The sequence below is a fragment of the Calidris pugnax genome, unplaced genomic scaffold, assembly GCF_001431845.1.
Source record: "Calidris pugnax isolate Ruff unplaced genomic scaffold, ASM143184v1 scaffold17, whole genome shotgun sequence".
NCBI classification, from domain to species: Eukaryota; Metazoa; Chordata; class Aves; order Charadriiformes; family Scolopacidae; genus Calidris; species Calidris pugnax.
In genome coordinates, this window is record NW_015090794.1 from 5762393 (window position 1) to 5783701 (window position 21309).

Here is a 21309-nt window from a genome sequence, read left to right on the forward strand (position 1 = left end):
GCCGGGCCTAGCGCGGGGCGGGTGGCAGCGGGCCGGCCACCGGGCCTAGGCGGCGGGGAGGGGGCCGGCCGCCGCCGTGCCCCGGCGGGAGGGGATTTCTGGATCCGCGTCTGCCGGCGGCTAGAGACGGGCCAGGGACAGGTCTGTCACCGCGCAGGGCTAGGTGGGACCCCGGTCCGGGCTCCGAGCTGGCGGGTGAGAGCCGATCCCTCTTCCCCCCAACCCTGCTTCTCCGGGGGTCCCCCCGGTTCCTCCCGGCTCGGGGTGGCCGTAACGTGTCTGGCGGCCGGCCGGTGTGTGTCCGCCGTCAGCGGCTCCCCCTGTTCCCGGTGGGAGGTACCGGACTCGGGGGGGCTGCAGTGGGGCGAGAGCTGGGAGTGGGCTTGGTACCTACATTTTCTCAGTCTGATTTTCAGCTGGCAGTTCATCAGAGAAGAACAGAGGCTGCTGAACTACTCGTAGTCTTTTGAGGATTAATGGAACAGTACAGGATTATTTTTGTATTTTTTTTTTTAATCTGGGGGAAGTGGTGGAGCTGTAAGTGGGCTGGGGTGAGAGCTAATCCAATGTGTTAGGTTGTAAGGTGTGGTTATACCTGGCACTTCTTAGCAGGTGAAATTCCAAGTCTGTTGACTTCTTCAGTCAAGTATAGAGAGTGTGTTTCGGGCCCTGATTACTTCCAGTGTACCTGATGCCAGTGTGTTTGCTGCTCTGCTCTGCTTTGCTATTTTATTAGTTAAAATTGTTGTGTAGAAATTCTAAATAAACTTGATGTTTCTTAGATTATTTTTCTTTTAATGTGGAGGATTTGGGCCTTTTTTTGTGTGTTTTTGAAACTTTAACATAGTATGGGATCCTACTTTTAAAACTTCCAGCAAAAAACAGTGTGGGGATGCATTTACAGGTGACAGTCCCAGTTGCATGTGATTTGGGCAAGGAAAATTGGGTGGATGTGAAGGTAGATCTTATGAAACACAGATATAACTTCAGTATTTACTGTGAAGAAAGCTTTCCTTTTGCTTGAGCAGCTAACAGCACAGCCGTAGGGCTAACGCTAGAGGCTATCCAATTCTTAATGGTATGTGGGGCATGGTTATTTAGGTTCTAATTTCTCCTGTTATTGAACTACTTGGCCAAATACCTTACTATTTTTTCTCTCACTTAAAAACTTGCAAACCTTGTTGGTGACGTCTTACAGCATTTAGATTTTGGGGGAGGAATTAAGAAGTCTGGTCTCTCTCTTACTTCTTCACTACTATTTGATTCAGATTTCTGGGCTGCAGCCTGGAATTCTGGACCCTAACTCTTGACCTTCCCACCTGGAAGAAACTGGGTGTAAATCTTGTGTCTTTGCAGTGGTGAGTTCTATAAATGCTTTCTGGTTGGATATATTAATGTCACAAGTTCTATCTTCTAGCCTAAAAAATATGTCTTACCAGGAGCTAGGAAACTGACTTTTTCTAAAATGGCATTGTCTGTGATAGGTTCAGTTGTGTTAGGGGTGAAAGTGAGAGTGTAGCTGCAGAAATGCTTTGCTGGGTGATAAGGCTGTTATAAGAAGTTAGTCTGTTCCCTGCCTGTCTGGCTCTGGTCTGTTCCCCATGCTGTGGTTTGCTGCCTCCTTAGTACTCAAATACAGATGCTTTAAACTAGGCTGCTAAAATAATTATCCCCAAAACCACAGCAGAACCAATAATCTGAAAGCAGTAGAGAAAGTGTGGTGGACATGGGGAACTCCATAGCATGGATAGGGCCTAGTTCTGTTCCCATCACACTGTATGGTTAGCACTTCTGCTAAGAAATATGTAATGCCTCTTCACTGATTCTGTCACTTGTAAGAGTTTAACTTTACTCTTTCCTTAAAATATATATATTATTTTTTTTTTAGTCTGGTGAGAGAGTGCAGGAATAGGAAACATTCACACAGTCCCAAATATAGAGCACATTTTTCTCTATATGTTATGCTCAAGTTTTCTTAAATTTCAAAAAGATGGCTTTGGTGATATGAAATCTGTGAGTCTACATTAAAAGCTTAAAGTATGAAGCACAGATTAAATCAGTCTTTGTTGTTTTGGCATTAACTAATTTTTAAAAATGATTCACATGCACGGTTGAGAGGATATCTGTTACATAAACCAGCAGTGAGTGTTTCTTTTTCGTTGATTGTTTTGAATGTGCTTTTGGACAAACCTCACAAGGCAAAATATACCCAGTTAATCTTTCCTTCCCCTTTCTTTTCTTTTGACTGCTAGTTTCATTTAGCAAAGGTGATGTTGCTGGTAAATGCTTTCTTGCAGGGCGTGAAAGAGGGAATGCACGTGGCTGAAGTACAGAAAACTGTAGTTTTTTCAAGTTCTTAAAGGGGAAAAAAGGAACTGCTTATGCACAGGTGTATTATTGGATGGATTGTGTTTTCAAATGCACATTTGTGTGTGTGTAAAAATGACTAGATTGACTCTGTTACTAGGTCCAGATTCCTCTCAATTTTTAATAATGCTAATCAGCACTGGGACTTGAGGTGAAAACACTGTGAAAGTGAAGGCTGGAGCTCAAGTTGTTCTTTAAGGGAGAGTAGTTTTTAATTGGAATCTGACTTCTTGTGTGTGTGTCTGCATGAATGCAGTCATATCTGTCAGATGCATGTGGACTCCTACAGTGTGTGTATTGATAGAGCTGTGTGTTAGGAAGAAGCTGTCCTGATATACGTGGGCATATTAGTGTGTTCACTGAGGTGTACCAGACTTAAAATTAATAGCAACACAAACACTTTTTAGGTAAATGTTGGGTGTATGTGACACAGAACAGTGAGGGATTTTTGAGAAGGTCTTGTTCCCCCTTCTCCTAATCTTTATAGCTTTCTAGACCTTTACTTCTTTTTTTCTTTCCTTTTTGTTTGACAGATCTTGCTGTATTTTCTCTGATAGGACTTCTGGGGGAAAAAATAAAATCATGTCAGTGGGCAGGTCTTGCGTGTGAGCAAGAGTAAATTCGGTAGAGTGCTAAAGGCTAATTATATACTGAAACACGCAATACCTCCCTTTGATAGGAAGTGCTCTGGGTGGCAGAGCAAGTTTCATGTGCTTATGGTGGTACTAAGCAGGAGAGAGTGCAGGGTAGCAGGTTTGGAAGTGCAGCGTGCACCATGGCTTTCTTACTTTTAGGTAAGAGTGGGAAAAAGAAGTTAAGATTTTAATTAACAGGACCTTTCTGTTTCTCCTTTCATAAATGTAGGTTAGCAGGGGAGCATACAGAAAAGCTAAAAAGAAAGTCTTTCACATCTGAGAAGTTCCAGCAGTGTCTTACTAGGTTAAGTACTGAAATTTGTTCTTGAAAATGAAGTGTATCCTTCTTATGCAATGTAAGTCAGTGTTATGAATTAGTAATTTCTGTTAGCACAGTGTCTGCCAAACCAAGTTATCACCTAGCTCCCCATGGGTCCAGACATGATGAGACAAGACACAAAAATATGACTCTTCTTCCAGGTAGCTTATAACCTAAGCAGGAGAGCAGTATTGGCTAGACTTTATGATTGAGGACAAGTACCCTGTGTTTAATTAAACACAGAATGGGAGGTATTGGCAGGGAGCGATGAAACTCATCAGAGTAAATGGGCTAAGAAAGTGATGGTTAGAGCAGTGCTTTTTACGTGGCTGTGAAGGGCAGAGGCATGTCTTTTACGAAAGGCAAGTACCAGTTGCGGATATTGTCTGTTCATAATGCTGGATTAACACGCTGAATGACAAGCAGGGTGGGTGCTGTGTGTAAGGAGAGTTGAGACAGAGACTCTTTCTTCTCTGTTTGCATGGGCAACAGGGTACACAGAAAATGTTTGTTGGAAATAGGCTGAAATCTTAGTTTGGACAGGTGTGTAACTGAGACACCTGAAAGGTGACAACAGAGATGTTTTAGGATGTGCTGAAGTTACCTGAGAAGGACTGTAGAGTCATGAAGGATGAAAGTTGGTGAGGCTTCTCCATCTTTTCAGGGGTAATTGGGAGAGAGAGGGAGGAGAGTGCAAAGGGCAAAAGAGATAGTTATGTATGATACGGGGTAGAGAGAAAAGAAGTCTGTGATGCTGAAGGCAGTTTAGAGAACGAGATGCAGTATCAGTTGTGAGGTGACCTTGTGAACAGGTCAGTGGAAACCTTGGGAGGAGATTCAGTGGACTGTGTGTGGGAGATGCTGAACAGGAATGGGTTCAGTTCTGAACCAGCAACAAGTAATTCTTGATCTCCTTTCACATCTGAGTTGTTGAATATGCTGATAAAGTTGGGAAAGTATGAGATCAAAGGGCTTTTTGTTTTTTGGTAAAATGGGGGAGCCAAAGTTTGTGATGTGAAAGCCTTTGTTTTTAATGTGAAGAAAGAGAAGAATGAGATGTGAGAGAGATTAAAGAAGATGAAAGTATGTCAGTGGAAGCAAAAGGAACTTGGGAGTGCAGATAGTCTTCAATACAAGAATAACCATACTAGATTGGATTTAGGTAGCATGATATTCTGTATCCAAGAATGGGTATCAGAAGATGCCTATGGAAAATTAAGAAGAGGGTGCATATATATATACAATAGATTTCCTGATATTCCTTCCGAATGTCTGTCATGGAACAGAAGGAAACTGGTGAGCTACTCCGTAAGAAGGGAGTGATGCACAAAAGTGCAGTAGAGATGGCAGAATTGCAGTAGTAAAATGGTTAATTAGTTGTTATTTCAGTAGTAGAAAACACAGCCACTTAACACTTGTGCTCTCTCAACACAGGAGTAGAAACAACAGTAGGCTTTGGGATGGTCTCAGCCAGGCTTGGACTTGGCAAGATGGACCAAGTGGTGATAAATGAGCATGGCAAAAGAAGGCTGGCATTGCAACTGCATGGTAGTGGAAGAAAGGTTGGAAACTTGGTGGGAAGCTGTTAATTTGAATGGATCCAGGGACTCTAAGTTCTAAATGTTTTATTGATAAAGATTTTTAAGTAATGGAGAATTTATCTGCATTACAGCAAATAAACTTGGCAAATAGAGTAAGTAAAATTGACTGACTTGAACAATAATACAACTCGTACAGTACAGTTGTCTCAGAATAAATCTTCCATGTAGATCCTGTACTTGGAAATAAAATAGAATAATTAAGTGATTTTTGTCTCAAAATAATATCCATATGGCAGGGTTGTTCTGAAAGAGCTACAGATAATGAATAGTATATACCAGATTGTTTATAACAAGTTCCTTGGACAAAAATTCTTAAGGCTTCCATATAACTAAAGAAACGTGGTATATTTTTGATTGACCTATATTTCTTTTTTCTAGATAAAAAGGTTGGGTTTTTTTTAAGCCAGTTGTTCTCAGCTATGCTTTCTTTAGTCATACAAATTGGCTAGTCAAATCATGCTGATGCTTTTGATGGAATGAGATATAGTTATTTTTGGAAAAGTCTATCTTCCCTTTTGGATGTCCTTGGAAAAAAAAAGTAACTTTTTTTAGGGAAAACTAGTGGCCACTTCTGCTTATTTAGGTGGGTGAACTATTTTCTTTTTTTCCAATAGATAAAGGCAGGTTAAAAATCACCCTGCAGAAAACTGAATGCAATCTCTTCTGTATAAATGATATTGCTAAAGCAGTGTATGCAGGCAGCTGGTGCTGTGTTGGTGGTAACCAGGTAGTCTCCCACCCAGAACCAGGCACAGGTGAAAACTGTCATGTGAGCTCTTGAAACCCTTTGCTTAGTCTCCATCAATGAGCTTTTCAGGTGGAAATAAAAGAGAGTAGTGTCTCATAAAGTGGCAAATAATCTTTTGAAGCTACAGTATAAGGTAATAATAGTTATGTTTATCCTTGCAATTTCCCGTTCCATCTTTATGTATTATTACATTTGTGTTTGTACTTCTGCCTATCTGTTGCTAACATTGTATGTTGTGATTTTATTAGTATACAATGTTTGTTCAGGTCTATTACAATGTCAATGTATGTAACTGATAAATCTGTTGTTACATAGACTTCTTTGGAAAGATGACGCTGAGCCTTACGTCTGTCACACAACTCCCATCTGCTTGGCATAACGTAATTAAAGTGGAAATGCTGCTGTGTGGACAGGAAAAGTGCCCTCCTGCAATGTGGGCATGAGTTGAGGTAGCCGGGGGTAAAATTCTTCCCGTCGCCTGGTGGGATGACTGCAGTGTGCCTTAAAGGGCTGGAGGGAGGGAGGAGAAGCAGTTATTTGTGAGACTTTGGCAAGAACCTGTCCATAGAGAGGACAGGTTTTGAGTTGTAAGCAGTTGTCTTTCAAAATCATGAATGCGTTACTGACATGAAAAATGGTATTTTTCAGATACAGATTTGAAAATTAAATGTCTCTTCCTGTGCACACAGGCCATGCTTCGCTGTGAGTTTACACAGCAGTGTCCTTGTCACCTAGGCATCTGTGTTCCTCGGTAAGGGAGTGCAGGTGACAGATATTAAGGTCACGTCCCCAGGTCTCAATGAGCCCACACCACAAACTCCCAGAGTGCTGCTGCGGGAGCCTATAGGGCAATTCTTGAACATGCTTCTCACCTGGGAAATGCTGTGCCTTGCTGGACGGCCCATGAGATGGTGGGCTCTGCTTCTCCTGTGAATCTTCTTCCAGTTCCAACACTTCTTCCAGTTCAAAATCCTTCAAAGCAAAGGGGACCAGAGAAACAAGTTGGGTTACGGAACCTAGTTTGCTGGAAACAGTATCTTTCTATGAAGTGTTTTTTCTGTGCCTCGTAAAGAAAGGGCAGAAACTGCTGGTTATCTAAGCTACGCATTTGTTGTAGTGGGAACTATCATCGCAAATTGATAAAAAGGAGAAAAATTACATATTTTCAATAAAATTTTGCTCACCTTTTAGTTGGGTGATAACGTGTGGACAGATTAGGTTGCAGAAAGCTGTTCCCAAAGAACAAAGCGAGTGTGTGGTTCTTCCCAGGGAAACAATAGGCTTATGTATTTTACCACAATGGAAAATTTTACAAAATGTTCAAAGGCTGTGCTGTGGGAAGTGAGGTTAGCTGAGAACACGTATAGTCCTTCAGTTGATTGGGATATGCAGAACAGCCTTAAAAATTGTATGGTTAATCAGCTTGCCTTCAGACTTAAGAATTTCAGACTTAACGCTTGACAATTAGAGATGATACAGTCTACAGCACATCGCCTTAAAAAAAGCGATATTCCAAATTGGGGAGGTGCACTGTTAAGAACCCATCAGTACTTAAATTTACCAATTGAAAAATTGTCAGTCTGTTTCATTGAAAGGCTTAAATAATTTGAATCCCCTGTAATAAACTCTGCTGTTCCTCAAAGTGAGCTGGAATCTCCTGAGGTTTCAGAACAGGAAGAAAATCTGGGGGCTCTGTAGCAGACTGGAAAACTTGCAGGTGGTGTGGGCACACTGAAAGTCTGTATCATTTGAAGGTACGGTGCAGAACTTTGTTGTAGTTCAGTGTAATTCAGGTGAATGATGAAGGTCCAACTTGTGGAATCCTGGCTGACCATTGTGAGCAAAGACTTCTACTAGGGCTTTGCCTCTTGAGTAGTATAGCCTATTTTATAAAATAATCCAAGCAAGTGTTCGACAAAACAGTAGATGTGACACTGCAGTGAATAGTGAATGAGGAAAATGTCTTATTGTGTATATCTAAAGATGAATTTGCTTATGGAGCATAAGGGAATAATACCTGCCAAGCAAACCTAGTGTCAACCTTTCACTGTGAGAACAGGGAAAAAGCACAATTTTCTTCTTTTTAACCGTGTTCCAAACTGTCTTTGTATGTTGTCTTTTAACATTCTCAAGAGAATAAAATATGGGGGGGCGGGGTGTTCTTTCGTTCCAGTTTTTGCAACTATCAGCCCTTGTGGTATTATGCTTCCAGTTGTACCGAGGATGAGCTGTATTTGGAAATAGCAAGCCTTTAGGACAGCTTAAGTAACAACTGCTTTTCAAAAATTTTAGCTGTGTTTTTCCCTTTTGGCCTTGAGATGTATTTAACTCCCTTTCCCTGAATTTGTCTACTGGTTCTAATCACAGTGTTCTCTTGAAAAGTAAAAATTTGACTTTTTCCCAAGAACATGCGGTGTTTGTCCTTATACAAATTGTAGTTAATTTACAGGAATGAAAAAGAATGATCTGTCCTGCTTTTTGTTAAATAATCAAACGAACTATCCAAAGCTTAAAGTAAAAACAGTAGATCTTTAGGTAAAGCTCTCTGTAAATAATTTGAGTAGCATGATTCCAAATATACTTGAGTTAAACAAAATTCTGCTGATTTTTTTGTTTTGGATGGGTATTGTTTTAATGTAAAAACTCCAGTAGTCTTAAGCACACAAGTTAGTATATTAAAGTTACCATATTTTTAAAAATGAAATCAGTATGTTCAGTGGGAAGAGTTAGTTTCATAATTTTTATCTGTTTCCTTGGAAGTTTATTCTAGGCTATAAATCAGTTTTCTGATATGAGAGTGCTTTAAACTTAATGCAGGTTTTTAAACTCAGTTTTTATCTGCAAATGTTTACTCTAAAGGATAGCAGCTTTTAATTTACATTCCAGGTTTTTCCCCAGTAAAGCCTGTTTTTTTGTTTTGCAATTTTTGTTTTGCAAAAACTTAATATGTGATTCCTATATTGATTATCAGTTATATGCTAGTGCCACCTCCATCTAATAATTGGTTTTACATTGCTCAATGAGGCCTGTAGCATATTATGGAAATGTTCATGTGTGGGTTGGTAATGACTTTCACTAATGGTAGGCATTGTATGGCTTAGCTGTGGTACACACCTATACCTAGTCGTATTTTATTTTTCACTTCTGGGAAGTAATTTTTCCTTATCTCATATAGGCATCTAGCTGAAAAGAGACTTGAGAATGTCCTGAGAAAAGGCTCTGGAGCACTAGACTGTGTTTTCTTTGCATGTTGCTGTAATAATTAGTGAATTCTAATCCCACTGTGAATTTAAGGTCATTTTTTTAAGAAGCAGGTTAGACATACAACTTTTTTTAACACAGGAAAATACATTTGGGATTGTCATTTAAATATGTTGCATTTATAAATGAATGTGGATCCCACTCCTGTTATACCCCTACATAAAAAAATATTTTTCTCTTTATAGAACTGACAGTGCATCAGCTGACCAGGACAATTTAAAATACTCTTCATCCAGAGATCGGGGCAGTTCTGCCTCCTATGGATTACAACCCTCAAATTCAGCTGTGGTGTCTCGACAAAGACACGATGATATCAGAGTCCACACTGACATACAGAATGAAGAAAAAGGTATACAGATTGCTGTTTCATGTGTAAATTGTGAGGGGAAGAAGAAAGGCAGTAAACTTGAAATAGTGAAGATTGATTTTTATTTTTTTTTCCCAAAAAGTGACAGTGAACTGATACAACTCATTGCCACAGTATCAGTGTGTTGAGAGATTTATCAGGGATCAAAGAAATGTTGTGATTGATATGAATAGTGAAAAAAATATGCAGTTGCATTAGGAGAAGAATGTAAGAGAAGACTTACTGCATTAACAAATGAAGCACTCTTTCCTGAAGTGCTCTGGATGTGTTTGTTCTGCAAGTTTTAATTTCTTCCTGAATATTGTCTAGTGCTTCTGGTATTGAAAATCGACTGCCTAATTAAATGGACCTACTAATCTGATATTTTATTTATTGCAGCTTTACTGCAGCAAACTGGAATCTTAGTTTGGGAATCAAATCTATATTTGTCATTAATGGCAATTTCTACTTTTATGTGCCTCAACCTGACTTCATATAGATGGCATGACGTATGGTTCATACTGGTTTGTTTTTTTCTGGTGGGTTGGGGTTTTTTTTGAGACTGGAAATAGTTTCTCCAGAAAATAGCTGAAAATTTGAAATTGTATCTTTTTTTACCTTTACAAAAGAGAAATCTGTATTCTGAATTTTCTTGCTCTCTAAATGCAGATATCAATTAGGAATATAATATTATTTTTTTTTAATTCTGGAGTTACATTTTAGACTATGTAAATTTTCTTGAGGCAGGCCAGACTCAAAAAAATCTCACAGTAATATTAGTGTGGGAGTTTTTGTTCAGGAACCTAAATAGCATTTGCACTCCCCCTACTTTTGTGTCCTGTAACTATCTGTAAAGAATTGCTACATCTTAGGGGAAGTTACAGCTGGGTACACTGATGCAAATTTACTTTTTTCTAAGTAGCAGGTACAGTTAGTAGGAGGCAGGAGCATGAAGCAGGTTATTTGTTTTTCTGCATACCTTGAGAACCTTAAGGTTTGGTTAACTTTAACAGAAAAACTGCATAGCAAGTGAGTATATTTCTCAGTGTGCCTGCTAACATGGAGAGTTTTACTGTGTTTTGCATAGACTGGCATAGTATGTTATTTTAATGCTTGGAAGTGTGCTAGTATTTAAAGGTTGTACTGGCAATGTAGTGAAATAGTAAGTTTTGGACAAATTCAGTAAGGTAGTTTGTGAAGTTGCTGGGAAAGTGCCATTTGAAAAGAAAAATGCACCTATCTCCCTTAAGTACTGTATCTTACAGGGCATGTCTCTGCTAGCTCAGCACTTTAACTATGCTACTTTGTTCAGGTGTGACTTGAAAAGAGATGATTAGGATATTCTCTACTACAAAACCAAATTCCAGGTATCTCTAGTTAATTTTTATTTTGGAGAAATTTGTAAGCTTACATACAGATGCAGAATAGTTTCTTTGATTACTAAGATATTTTTTTAATTAATCTGTTGGAGTCAGCCAGCAAGGAATTTTCATTTTAAGAACTTCTAGCTTTTCTGTCCTGGATAACCATATGTCATGAGTACCTGGAATCCTACTAGTACCTAGAACCTAGAATTGTTTGTGTTTGTTTAATGTAAGACAGTGTCAAATATGCTGTAGCAAATACCAAATGCCTTTGCAGACAACCAAAAAAGCTAGGATTTTTTTGTGTGCTAAAGTATGAAGTAACTTTAAGAACTCCAGTAGTATATAGTAGTATGTCTATTTTTGTTAGTTGATGCTTGTGGTCTATATGCATGATTATCTGACATCTTCAGTTAAATTAATTTCTTTGTTGCTTTGAATTTTAGTGATATACTTCTCTTTAGTCATAAATATAATTATTGTTGTTAGAAATAATTTCCTTCATAGGACAGTGTTGGTTTGTTACGACAAAATGACGTTAAGGTGGCATGCATGCTAGCTTATCTTTAAAAATTGAGTTTAATATTGTAAATCCAAATATACACAAAGTTTCTTTAGTGTAATTAGCTAATTACAACTGCGACTGCAGGATTTTCTGTTATTTTGGGGAAGTCCTATGTGTATAGAAATACACAAACTTATACTGGTACTTCACAGCTGCTTTTTATGAAAAGCTTTGCCTTCAAGATGACATTGTTTACATCTACTAAGGTCTAGATTCACCTTTGTCCTTGAACTTAATTTTTTATCCATCCTGTAGTCTCAGTAGACTGCCTCTTTGTGGAGAGCCACCTCTCCTTTTCCCCAGGCTTCCTTTTATAGACTGGTGCAGGTGGAATTGTGGGAATTTCTTGTTCTGGGTTTAATTTTATTAGTTGATTCCTCCCTGTCTGAGTTGAGGAAGGTACTTAAGAAAGCTGCCTGCACAGCTGCCTCGAAAGGGAGCTTTAATACATGGAGTGAAGTATTTGACAGGCTCAGGGGAGCAGTTTCACTTCTCCCCAGCGTTGCAGGGGAAGAACCTGCTCCTCAGAGTGGTGTGGCAGGCTGGAAAAATCTTTGGTTTCAAAGATTTGGTTTGAGTATGTAAATTCTTGTGGAACTAGGAGTAAAAATAACTTCATTGCTCAAAATTACTTTTATTTCTGTTTTTATATTGTTACCAAAGATATACCATGCGTATTGTAAGTGGGAGAATGTAGGATTGAATTTAATTAAAGATAATTCAGTAGTAGTGTGTGAAAATAGTGACTGATGTACGTTTAGGGAGAATTGTTCAGTCTGTACATGACAGTATAAATGGTCTGTGGCTTTTTAAAAGCTTTCTCCCTTGGCCATTTTACTGACCTTGTGTGGTGGATTTATAACAAAAACAAAGTGGAAATTTGAACATAACCAGGGAGCAAGTAAGTGAATGCATCAAGCCATGTGTACTAGTGGTGGGACATGAAGGGCAATGTAAAGTACAGAGTCAGAAGTTATAATAAGAAAACCTCAAATACAACAAAATCGATGTTAAACTTGCAGTTGAGTTTTTTCATATGCTTCTAAAGAAGACTGATCAGATTCCGAACATGTGACCTGGAAATTTACAGGGCATAACAAAACTTCTGTGTGTGAAAGTGATAAAGGAAGCTAAAGAAGGCGGTAGAGGATATGGCTGCTAATTTGCATATGAATTGAATAACTCGTAGTATACTTCCCTACTAAATATACAGTCTGGTGGCCTGTTTTAATCTGATGTTGGTTTTTCCACAGGTGGCTACAGTGTCAATGGAGGATCTGGGGAAAATACTTATGGTCGGAAGTCGTTGGGGCAAGAGCTGAGAGTTAACAATGTGACCAATCCTGATTTTACCAGTGTTCCGCATGGGAATCGTGCTTTAGCCACAAAAGACATGAGGAAATCACAGGGTAAGGATACCACAGATTTTCAGGAAAAGAGGGTCTCTTTTGGCAAGCTCTCATGTGTTCTGAATATGAAAAGAAGTTCATTATGATTAGGCAATCTATATGGATTTTATTTTTTGTGATATATGATTAGATGATGTTGATGGAAACTCTCATCTTGTATTTACTGTTCCCTGTATGGAGGCTTCCTCTTGGGTAGTTCTCTTGAGTATATGGCTTATGCTGTCAATCTTTCAATTTCTTTTAAATACCATTTGAACCCTTATTCAGGTTAGCCAGTTTTGGCAAAGAGATCAAGGGCTCCAAGAAGGAGAATTTGCTCTCCGGTTTGTTGAGAATTGATGCCTGAGTAAAAAGTTGTTAATGAGTCCCTGCTGTGGGAAAACCTGCAACAGTGAGCTCAACCGTTATCTGTTCTCATTCGCCTGCAGGTCAACTAGTCATCACATCATACCAGCTGATTAGTCAGTAGATGTGTACTCCTGAACCAGCCACAATTCATGCTCCCTCTTGCTCATCTGAGGATTAGAGGCCAGGGAGGAACTGGAGGCATCATAAGAATGTGGGCAAGGTCTTGGAAGATGCAGTGAGAGTAAATCTGGTGTTGCAAGAGCGTGTGAGAATGCTGGGCACGTGTCTTTGAGAAAGAAGGCTTCACTTTTTTCACAATTTGGGTTTAAATTGTAGTTCAAAAAAATCCTTGGAACAACTGTCTTTTTTTTTTTTTTTTAAATGAAAATAGAAACTTTGTTATGACTAAGCACTGTCATTTATCGCATTACTTAGTGTGAGTGGCAGTTGAGCCACTGACAAAAGCTGTGACTGCTTTATGCCAGGTACATTATAAACATATGAGGACACAGTGTTTCTTCTCAGGGATTTATATTTCAGAGGAGGCAAAGGTCAAAGGAGAGTGTTCAATGTACTTTGCAGATGGAAGAACTGAGTTACAAGTGGTGGTGAGACTGCAAAAGCCTGATCTTTGGAATGGGTTAAAATCCCATTTAATAATCGCAGACTTCATAATCCCGTTCTTGTGTCTTGATATAAAAATTATTCAGTCCTTTTAGTGTCTTAAATTATGTTTATATAGAGGAAATTGAGAACTCTATGTAAGTAACACTTCTGGTAGTGAGCTTGTGTGTGAATTCACTATTAGCAGAACGGTCTCAATTTTTTGCTGGTAGTAACTAGGTACATGCACACCTCTTTAATCCTTAAAATGTTAGGAACTGTAATTTTGGATGACTGAAGTTGCTGCCTATGGCTTGTATCCTCTGTGTGTGTTCTGTCCTCTAGATGTCAGATTTCAAGAGTTCCTCCTCTTTAACTGGGCAGTCCTTGTGATTGTTGTAGTTTTCAGCAAGTCATTTTAGTTTTTCATATCATCTTCAAAATACAGTTGGATTATGTTGCCACAGGATCTTATTTTTTAAACTATTTTATATTTTCTTGTTTGTTAGTGTGTGCATTAAGCGATTTTTAAAATAGTTGTCTTCTGTGAGTGAGTTACCAGACCTTGCTGATTTTTTCACAAGTGGAATTCATATGGGTGTGTGTTAACTAGCACTTTGATTAGAATAGCTTCAGTCATCCTCTTGGTTAGTTTATTTTATTTTTAGGTTATGATTATGGCTCAACAGACAGCTAACACTCTCTTAGGGAGTAAAGCCAATGTTTGTTAGATATTAGCTGAATAAAAACAAAGCTGCTTTTAGTAGAATTCTCAACAGTGCATCTTGTTCTAGCAGCAGTTAAATATGTGTTTTGTACAGTAACTTTAGTGGTAATTTTATTTATGCAGTTTTGGTTTTAGGATTTTTTTCTGTATGTAGAGCAGTGCAACCGTATTTCAAAATAAATTACATTTTTCCCTAAAGATATTGCAAACAAAAAGATAAACACAGAGAAGGCAACACAAAGAAGTTGCAAGTTGTGGATTTAATTAAATCAAGGCTTATAATTACTGTTGCCTTTTCATCTAACACTGAAGAGTCAACCGGCATTTTTAGGGACGGGGGGGGGGATTTTTTTTTTTAGGGACCTTGCAAAGTTCTAGAATATCTTTATGAAAAGTTATTTAGTAAAAATTATTTTTAGTGTTTTCCAAACCACTGCGCTTAGGTTTACTTTTCAGGAGCAGTATCTAGTGACCTAGCCCAGCAGTGCTGGTGTAGCTTCCCATGTGCTCACGGAGTTGCAGAGATCAGTGCAAACTGGAGGAGGGAAGTGATGTGTACTGTGTGTTCCTGGTCCAAGTTAGCATTGGTAGAGTGCAACTGTAGTAATATTGTAAAATTACTTCTTTCTTTCTCTGGAGGCACATCTGTTGTCTTGGAAAGGACTGTATTAGGGGCTGGCCAATGCATTGTAATATTCAAGGGTAGATTCAAATTGCTCTTTTGAGAACCTTTTAGTGCTGTCCAGGTGTTAAAGAAAATGGTAGACACAGTACAGCCCTGGGCAGGCTGTGTCCTTATTTCTCCAGGCCTAATAAAATTTTTTTGGGTGGGTAAGTGCTCTAGATCCATCTTTCTAAAATTTAGCTATGTATTGACCAGTGGCAGGCAAGCTTTGGACTGCAGCTGTGGGCTCAGTTCTGGGCAGAAATATGAGGAGATCTTCAGGTGCAAGTAATCATCTAGCAGGGATTGTAGTTATTAGTCTGGCACCATCACTCAGGAGGACCTCAGATACTGCTTCAGAAGGTGTCTTTGTTGATCATGATTCCTTGTATGTTTCTCACAAGACATGTGGCTTTTTGTGGACTGCTGAAGACTGTGGTTTCCAGATAAACAAGGGAAAAGAAACTTAATCCTTCCTAAATGGATATGTATGCCTTAGTCTTCTGTAAAATCAGTAACATCTTAAAAGAAGTGTCTTCATACCTGTCAGATAACATCTCAACATGTCTCAAGTAGTTGTTCTAGCTAGGAACAAAATGTAGATTTGATCCTTCAGACTCTTATTGCTATTTTAATGTTTGCTAAGCCTGCCTAATCCTTCAGAGTGTCAGGTGTCTTCAAAATTAATTGCTTAAACTGATGCCTGGCAAGAAACAGATTATCAAAGCCTATTTTATTCACACTGTCTTTTAAAATTCAAAAAATAAAGACATGAGAATAACGTTGACAATATTCTTCATAGCTCTAATACAGCAGACGTGCTCTCCTGTAGTTGATGTCATGACCTATAAGAGTTACCGGTCTGTGGGTGGGTTCATAGGATTCTGTAATACAGGAGGACACAAACATTTTTGTTTTTTAAGTTTCTTTGTTACAAGTTACTGTTAATTACCACTAGTAAAGCAAGTATATACTTATGATAAATTACTTATATGCACACCTATATGTATTACTTGAAATGTTACTAGCATAGCACTTGCCAAGCTTCTCCCAGGACTGGGGCCAATTGGTGACAAAGTCTTACTTCAAAGATGATTTACATTGTGGAGCCTGGAGTCAGTCACATGTCCCCAGTGAGGGTCTAGTCTCTCCAGGAGATTTCTTGTGGCGAAGTCTTTGCAGGGCAAACTCTTGGAGAGAAGCTCCATTTTGGGTAGAAAGTGAGTTATTTTTATGTCATTAGAGACACAAGGGGGTGTAGGACACAACCACCTGGAGCCACCAGTAGCTCTTACTAACTGCTGTTTTTCACCTGGAACAGCCAATAGATGATGATGCTGTTTTCTCAGACCACTGTTGGCTTTCTGGGTCTGTTTTTCAAGCAGGAGCAGCCAATAGCTGTTGCAGATTCCTGCTTTGTCAGGATGTTTTCCACCATTATAGTTTATTTTTCACCTTTCCAAACAGTAAGTTTGTTGTTGCAGTTTCTTTGTTTTGTGCTTATCAAGGGTATGTCAGGATGTCTCGTATTCTCAGGTACCCAGCTGCTGTTCAAGGATGCTCCAGGTTCCCAGGCCAGGGTCTCTGGCCAGCAGTTCCCAAACATCATCTTCTGTCAGTATTTTTCCATTATAACCAGGTTGCCTTAATGGCTGCTCCCATCAGATGGCTGATGTGCAACACACCAGAGAGGAAAAAAGCTGTCTGTAATTGTCCTGGGTGTTCTCACAGGAGTCATGGTGAATAAGAAAACCTCATCATGTTCCATGAATCCTCTAATTTTAATTGCCATGAAACATCTAGTGTTAAACCTTTCAAAAGAAACTTTTTCTTTTTGCAAATGAGGAAAATTAATTATTCATATGAATTATTGTAATTGGTACCTAAATCAGGTAGCTAAATTAGACTTTAAATTTAATTTTCCTGATAATTAGTTTTAAAACAAATCAGGATTTCATTTTTTTACTTTTTTCTCAAATTACTATTATGACTTATTGAGTCCACAAATACATACTTCAGACAATACAGGTATTACAGATCAAATGCTGCAGCGAGAAGAAATAATTGTCTTTTCTTTTTCAGAGCGATCGTTGTCTTATTCTGACGAGTCTCGACTGTCAAATCTTCTTCGGAGGATTACTCGGGAAGACGACAGAGACCGAAGACTGGCTACTGTAAAGCAACTGAAAGAATTCATTCAGCAACCAGAAAACAAACTGGTTAGTAATTTTTACCTTTCCATAGCACTGGAGTATTTCTTGTTTTATAAAAGTCTCTTTTTTTAAAAATCTGAGTGTTGGGATATGTCTGCAAAGATTATCTTATATACAAGGAATTTCATTCCACGACAAAGAAAGGATTGCCTGTCTTTTTTCCAGCACCCAGGAAACTTTTCCTTGCTTGATTACTTACAATGGATTGCCTTGAAGCAAACTGCTTGAATGCATAAGCTGCAGGGATAAATATGACATGCATGTGGAGTTTTTTGACAGGTCTTAGCAATGCCCTTTGAATCCTTCAGCAGGGAAGTAGAGAGAAAAAAGGAAGTAAAACGTGTTGTTGTGTAGTTCAAAACTGTTTCTGTATTTTAAATTTAAAATATGTAGATATTTATACAGTCTTGTGAACACCTCATCTTAGAGTTTCTTAGCTTTCTAGCTAAACACCTTTGTATGTGGATTTCCTTTTATGGGAAGGGAACAAAGTCTTTGTTTTCATTACATCTTTGGTGTTTTTTAATGGATTGTTGAACTCTCTAATATCTTCAAGTGTTTCTTAAGGATTTGGAGGTGAAAGGGGAAGTATCTCATTGTGGGCATATTTTTTAATAATACTTTTTCTGAAGTATTATTAGTATTTTGTCTGACACGTCTCCCCCACTGTTGTGGAGAGCTTTGGAGTTCCCCAAGTATCGAAAGTGCAGGAAGCAATGGTTTAATACCCTGCCACTCATTTACAGGCAGTGCTGTAATATTCCAGTTGTGGGTTATGTGTCTGTCCATATTTATAAGACTTTGGTTCTTTCTTTCATTATATATTAATTAACCAGTGGTAATTATGCTCTTTTCCAAAAGGCCTGGCAAACATTGAGACTTTTCTGCTCTGTGCACCTAGATATAAGCAAACCATGTGCAAGTCTAGCTAATAGTTCAGCTTTCCTCTGAAACAAAATTCTTGTTAATACAAGGGTTTGGGGAATAAATGCTTTCCACAATTATTCCGTGGTTGCATTTTTTTAATTACTTCCAGTATTATCAATGCATTTTTTCCTCCATTTATTTTTTCCTCCAACAACATTTTATTTAGGTTTATTGATATCTCAGAATATACTGGTACTGCCATTCTAATATTTAACTCGGTGGTGACAAACTTTTTACTTATAGTGGTCAGGATGTTAAAAGTTTGTCACTGAGAAACTTTAAACTTCTCACAGCTCACTAATGAGAACAAGATCAGATGTCAATTGATATCCACAATGTCAAGCCTAAAATTTTGTAATGGACAGTGTTTAATCTAGCTGTAGCTCCTGCAGTTCTTGACACTAAGTGTAGTTTAACAGAGTTCTTTTCATTCCCTGGGTTGAAATGTGTGTTCAGCAAAGTAAAGTAGTAAAAGTCACTACTACGACTTTGTCATGTCAGTACCATTGTCATGTAATGGCATCAAGCTCCAGCTTCTAAATTGTATAGATGCCTTCTCCTGTCTCTCTTGTAACCTCTTTTGTGGATACCAGGCACATTTTTAAAATGTCCTTGTGAGTTCTGAGGGGCCAAGCATGTGTACCTCTTTCTCACCCCTCCACCTATCCCCAAGAGTGATGTTGCTTAAAACTTAACAATAAAAACTAGGTAACATCCACTGTGTTAAAGATAAATATCTTTCTGAATAGAACAAACCTTTTTATTAAGTCTTCAAGAAGACTTCTTGTTAATATCTTATACAGATGCAGCTAATATGTTATTTTGCAACTCACCTCGCTAGTGTGAGGTTTTTTCAGTGTCTATTAGGAAAACAAGTATTTCTGGTTATGTGTACCGAGCAGCACTGGTTCATCAATAATGTTTCATCCCTCAAAATAGTACTCTGTTTCTTTGAAAGTCAGGATTGCCTAAGGAGGAATTATAATACATCAGATTTTATTATCTGATCAATTACATATTCTGCTGATACAATTGATTATTAGTATAGGAGGCTAGGGCTTCAGTAGATGCTACTGATGAGCTGTGCGATGAGTCTTACGTTTGTGATGTAATGTTATCAGCAAGAACTAAACTTAGAACAAATCTTGATAGCAGGCCGCCAGTGTATTTTTGTGGCTACTGTAAATAAATATGAAATATAACATGTAGGATAATATTGCAGTATTGCTTAATATAGTTCATGCTAGTCTGCAGGGGCCATGGAAAGCATAATAGCATTCTATTAGCAACCAGAATTGGCACTGGTGTGTTTAATGTCGGTGTAAACAGGGTCAAGTTTGCAGAAGTTATTGTGCCATTATTATGCTTATGCCTTTTATGTATCTTGTACTATAGGTACTAGTTAAACAACTGGATAATATCCTGACTGCCATTCATGATGTACTCAATGAAAGGTAAGCTGAAAAAGCTAAGCAGTTGGAAGGCTTTAAAGAGGAAAAATAATGACAGAGTTAGGTTTGAATTTCAGTATAGACATGAAGTGGAAGGGGGAGAGGTTGAAAGGAATTCATTCACTAATTTTGCATGGGTGTGACATTGTAGTAACAGAACTGGGGAGAGTGAAGACTCTTAGGCATTTCAGCAATACTGTGGGACTTGCCATTTCAAGTGTGCTCTGGACAGAGTTTGAATGCACAAGTGTGGCTTCTGTGTTGTAGGTAATATGAAGCCTCTCTCACCTATGTTTAGTCACCTGGGTGTAGTAGAGTGCTGCTGTGGTTATCTAGCTTGCAAATTGAATGTAAGTTTTTTACAACCTGATCTAATTCATTTACATGTGATTTAAGAGCATATGTAGAGGGAGCTCAGGTGTACATGGGCTTTTTGGTGTTTAGTTCAGTGTTATTACCCAAAGTCAGCTCGTTGTTAAGAATTTTCTCCCTTGGATAGCATGTTGCAAGTAGAATAGCCTATTTATTGCATACTTGAATACAAGTTGTTTTATTCCATAGAAATAATATTTCATAGAATTTTTCAGATTATTAATTTTAGCTTCATCACTGCTGCCATTAAGTAGGAGAGAAGCAACTTCACTCATGCATATATTCTACTTTAGGAAATGTTTTAATTTGTTCATGATTTCTTCTGTTCTGCTCTCATGTCTGGAGATTCCACATCTCTTGTGTGTTTTTTTTTTTCTCAAAATACAGTAGCAAATTGCTTCAAGAACTGCGACAGGAAGGAGCTTGCTGTCTTGGCCTTCTTTGTGCTTCTCTGAGCTACGAGGCTGAGAAGATCTTTAAATGGATTTTTAGCAAATTCAGCTCATCCACAAAAGATGAAGTTAAACTTCTTTATTTGTGTGCAACCTACAAAGCACTGGAGACTGTAGGAGAAAAGAAAGCCTTTTCATCTTTAATGCAGGTAAGACTGCAAGTTAAAGCATGGTATTAATGATTTTTCCAATGCAATGCTTGAATCAACTTTTTAAACTGGAACGAACAAAAAATACTCTAGTGGAATGGTGCACAAAACCTGACCTGTTGATTGCTTTGTGCTACCTTCTGTTTACAGTTTCTACCCTGAATTGTAATTAGATCTGAGAGGGAGTATACACACAAATCTGGTCCCCTGGTTCAAGTTTTAGGGTCTGGAACTTTGGGTGTAGAACAGCTCTGTCCAATTTAAAATTTACTTTACAGAGCCAAAAAGCTTCAACAGGAGAAACAGGAACATAGGAGTTAAGAACTTTGGTCTGCCATATTTCAAGCAAATGCCCACTTAATTATTTTTGTAGATTATATGTGCTGCTTTTTACATTATTTTTTTTTTTTCCTTCCAACAGGAAAAGTATTGAGATGTTTCTGTTGTTTGAATCAAAGTAGTTTGCTAAAAAGTGTTCAACACTGAATAAATCTGTGTCTAATATTGTAACTTTTTCATGTCTTGTTTTAATGAAGTGAAATGTCTAATGGCATTGTTTTAATTTTTAGCTTGTAATGACCAGCCTGCAGTCCATTCTAGAAAATGTGGATACACCAGAATTACTGTGCAAATGTGTCAAGTGCATCCTTTTGGTGTCCCGATGCTACCCACACATTTTCAGCACCAATTTTAGGGTAAGCTAACTTTGTCCTCTGTATTTTCTTTCTCACATAGAAATGTTGGTGCAGCAAATTGGGTTATTAACCTTTTTTATAAAATTGCTTTCC

The 21309-nt window shown here is 38.3% G+C and overlaps 1 protein-coding gene across 1 annotated transcript in view; it reads left to right on the forward strand.

Moving 5' to 3' along the window:
* The window catches only part of SMG1 (SMG1 phosphatidylinositol 3-kinase-related kinase), a 63221-nt gene that overhangs the window by 802 nt on the left and 41110 nt on the right, over nucleotides 1-21309 (forward strand). The window contains exons 2-7 of the mRNA XM_014936204.1: nucleotides 9117-9280; nucleotides 12460-12615; nucleotides 17040-17176; nucleotides 19493-19551; nucleotides 20308-20521; nucleotides 21091-21216. Of these exons, the coding sequence (XP_014791690.1) occupies nucleotides 9117-9280; nucleotides 12460-12615; nucleotides 17040-17176; nucleotides 19493-19551; nucleotides 20308-20521; nucleotides 21091-21216 (856 nt within the window). The remainder of the gene's footprint in view (nucleotides 1-9116; nucleotides 9281-12459; nucleotides 12616-17039; nucleotides 17177-19492; nucleotides 19552-20307; nucleotides 20522-21090; nucleotides 21217-21309) is intronic.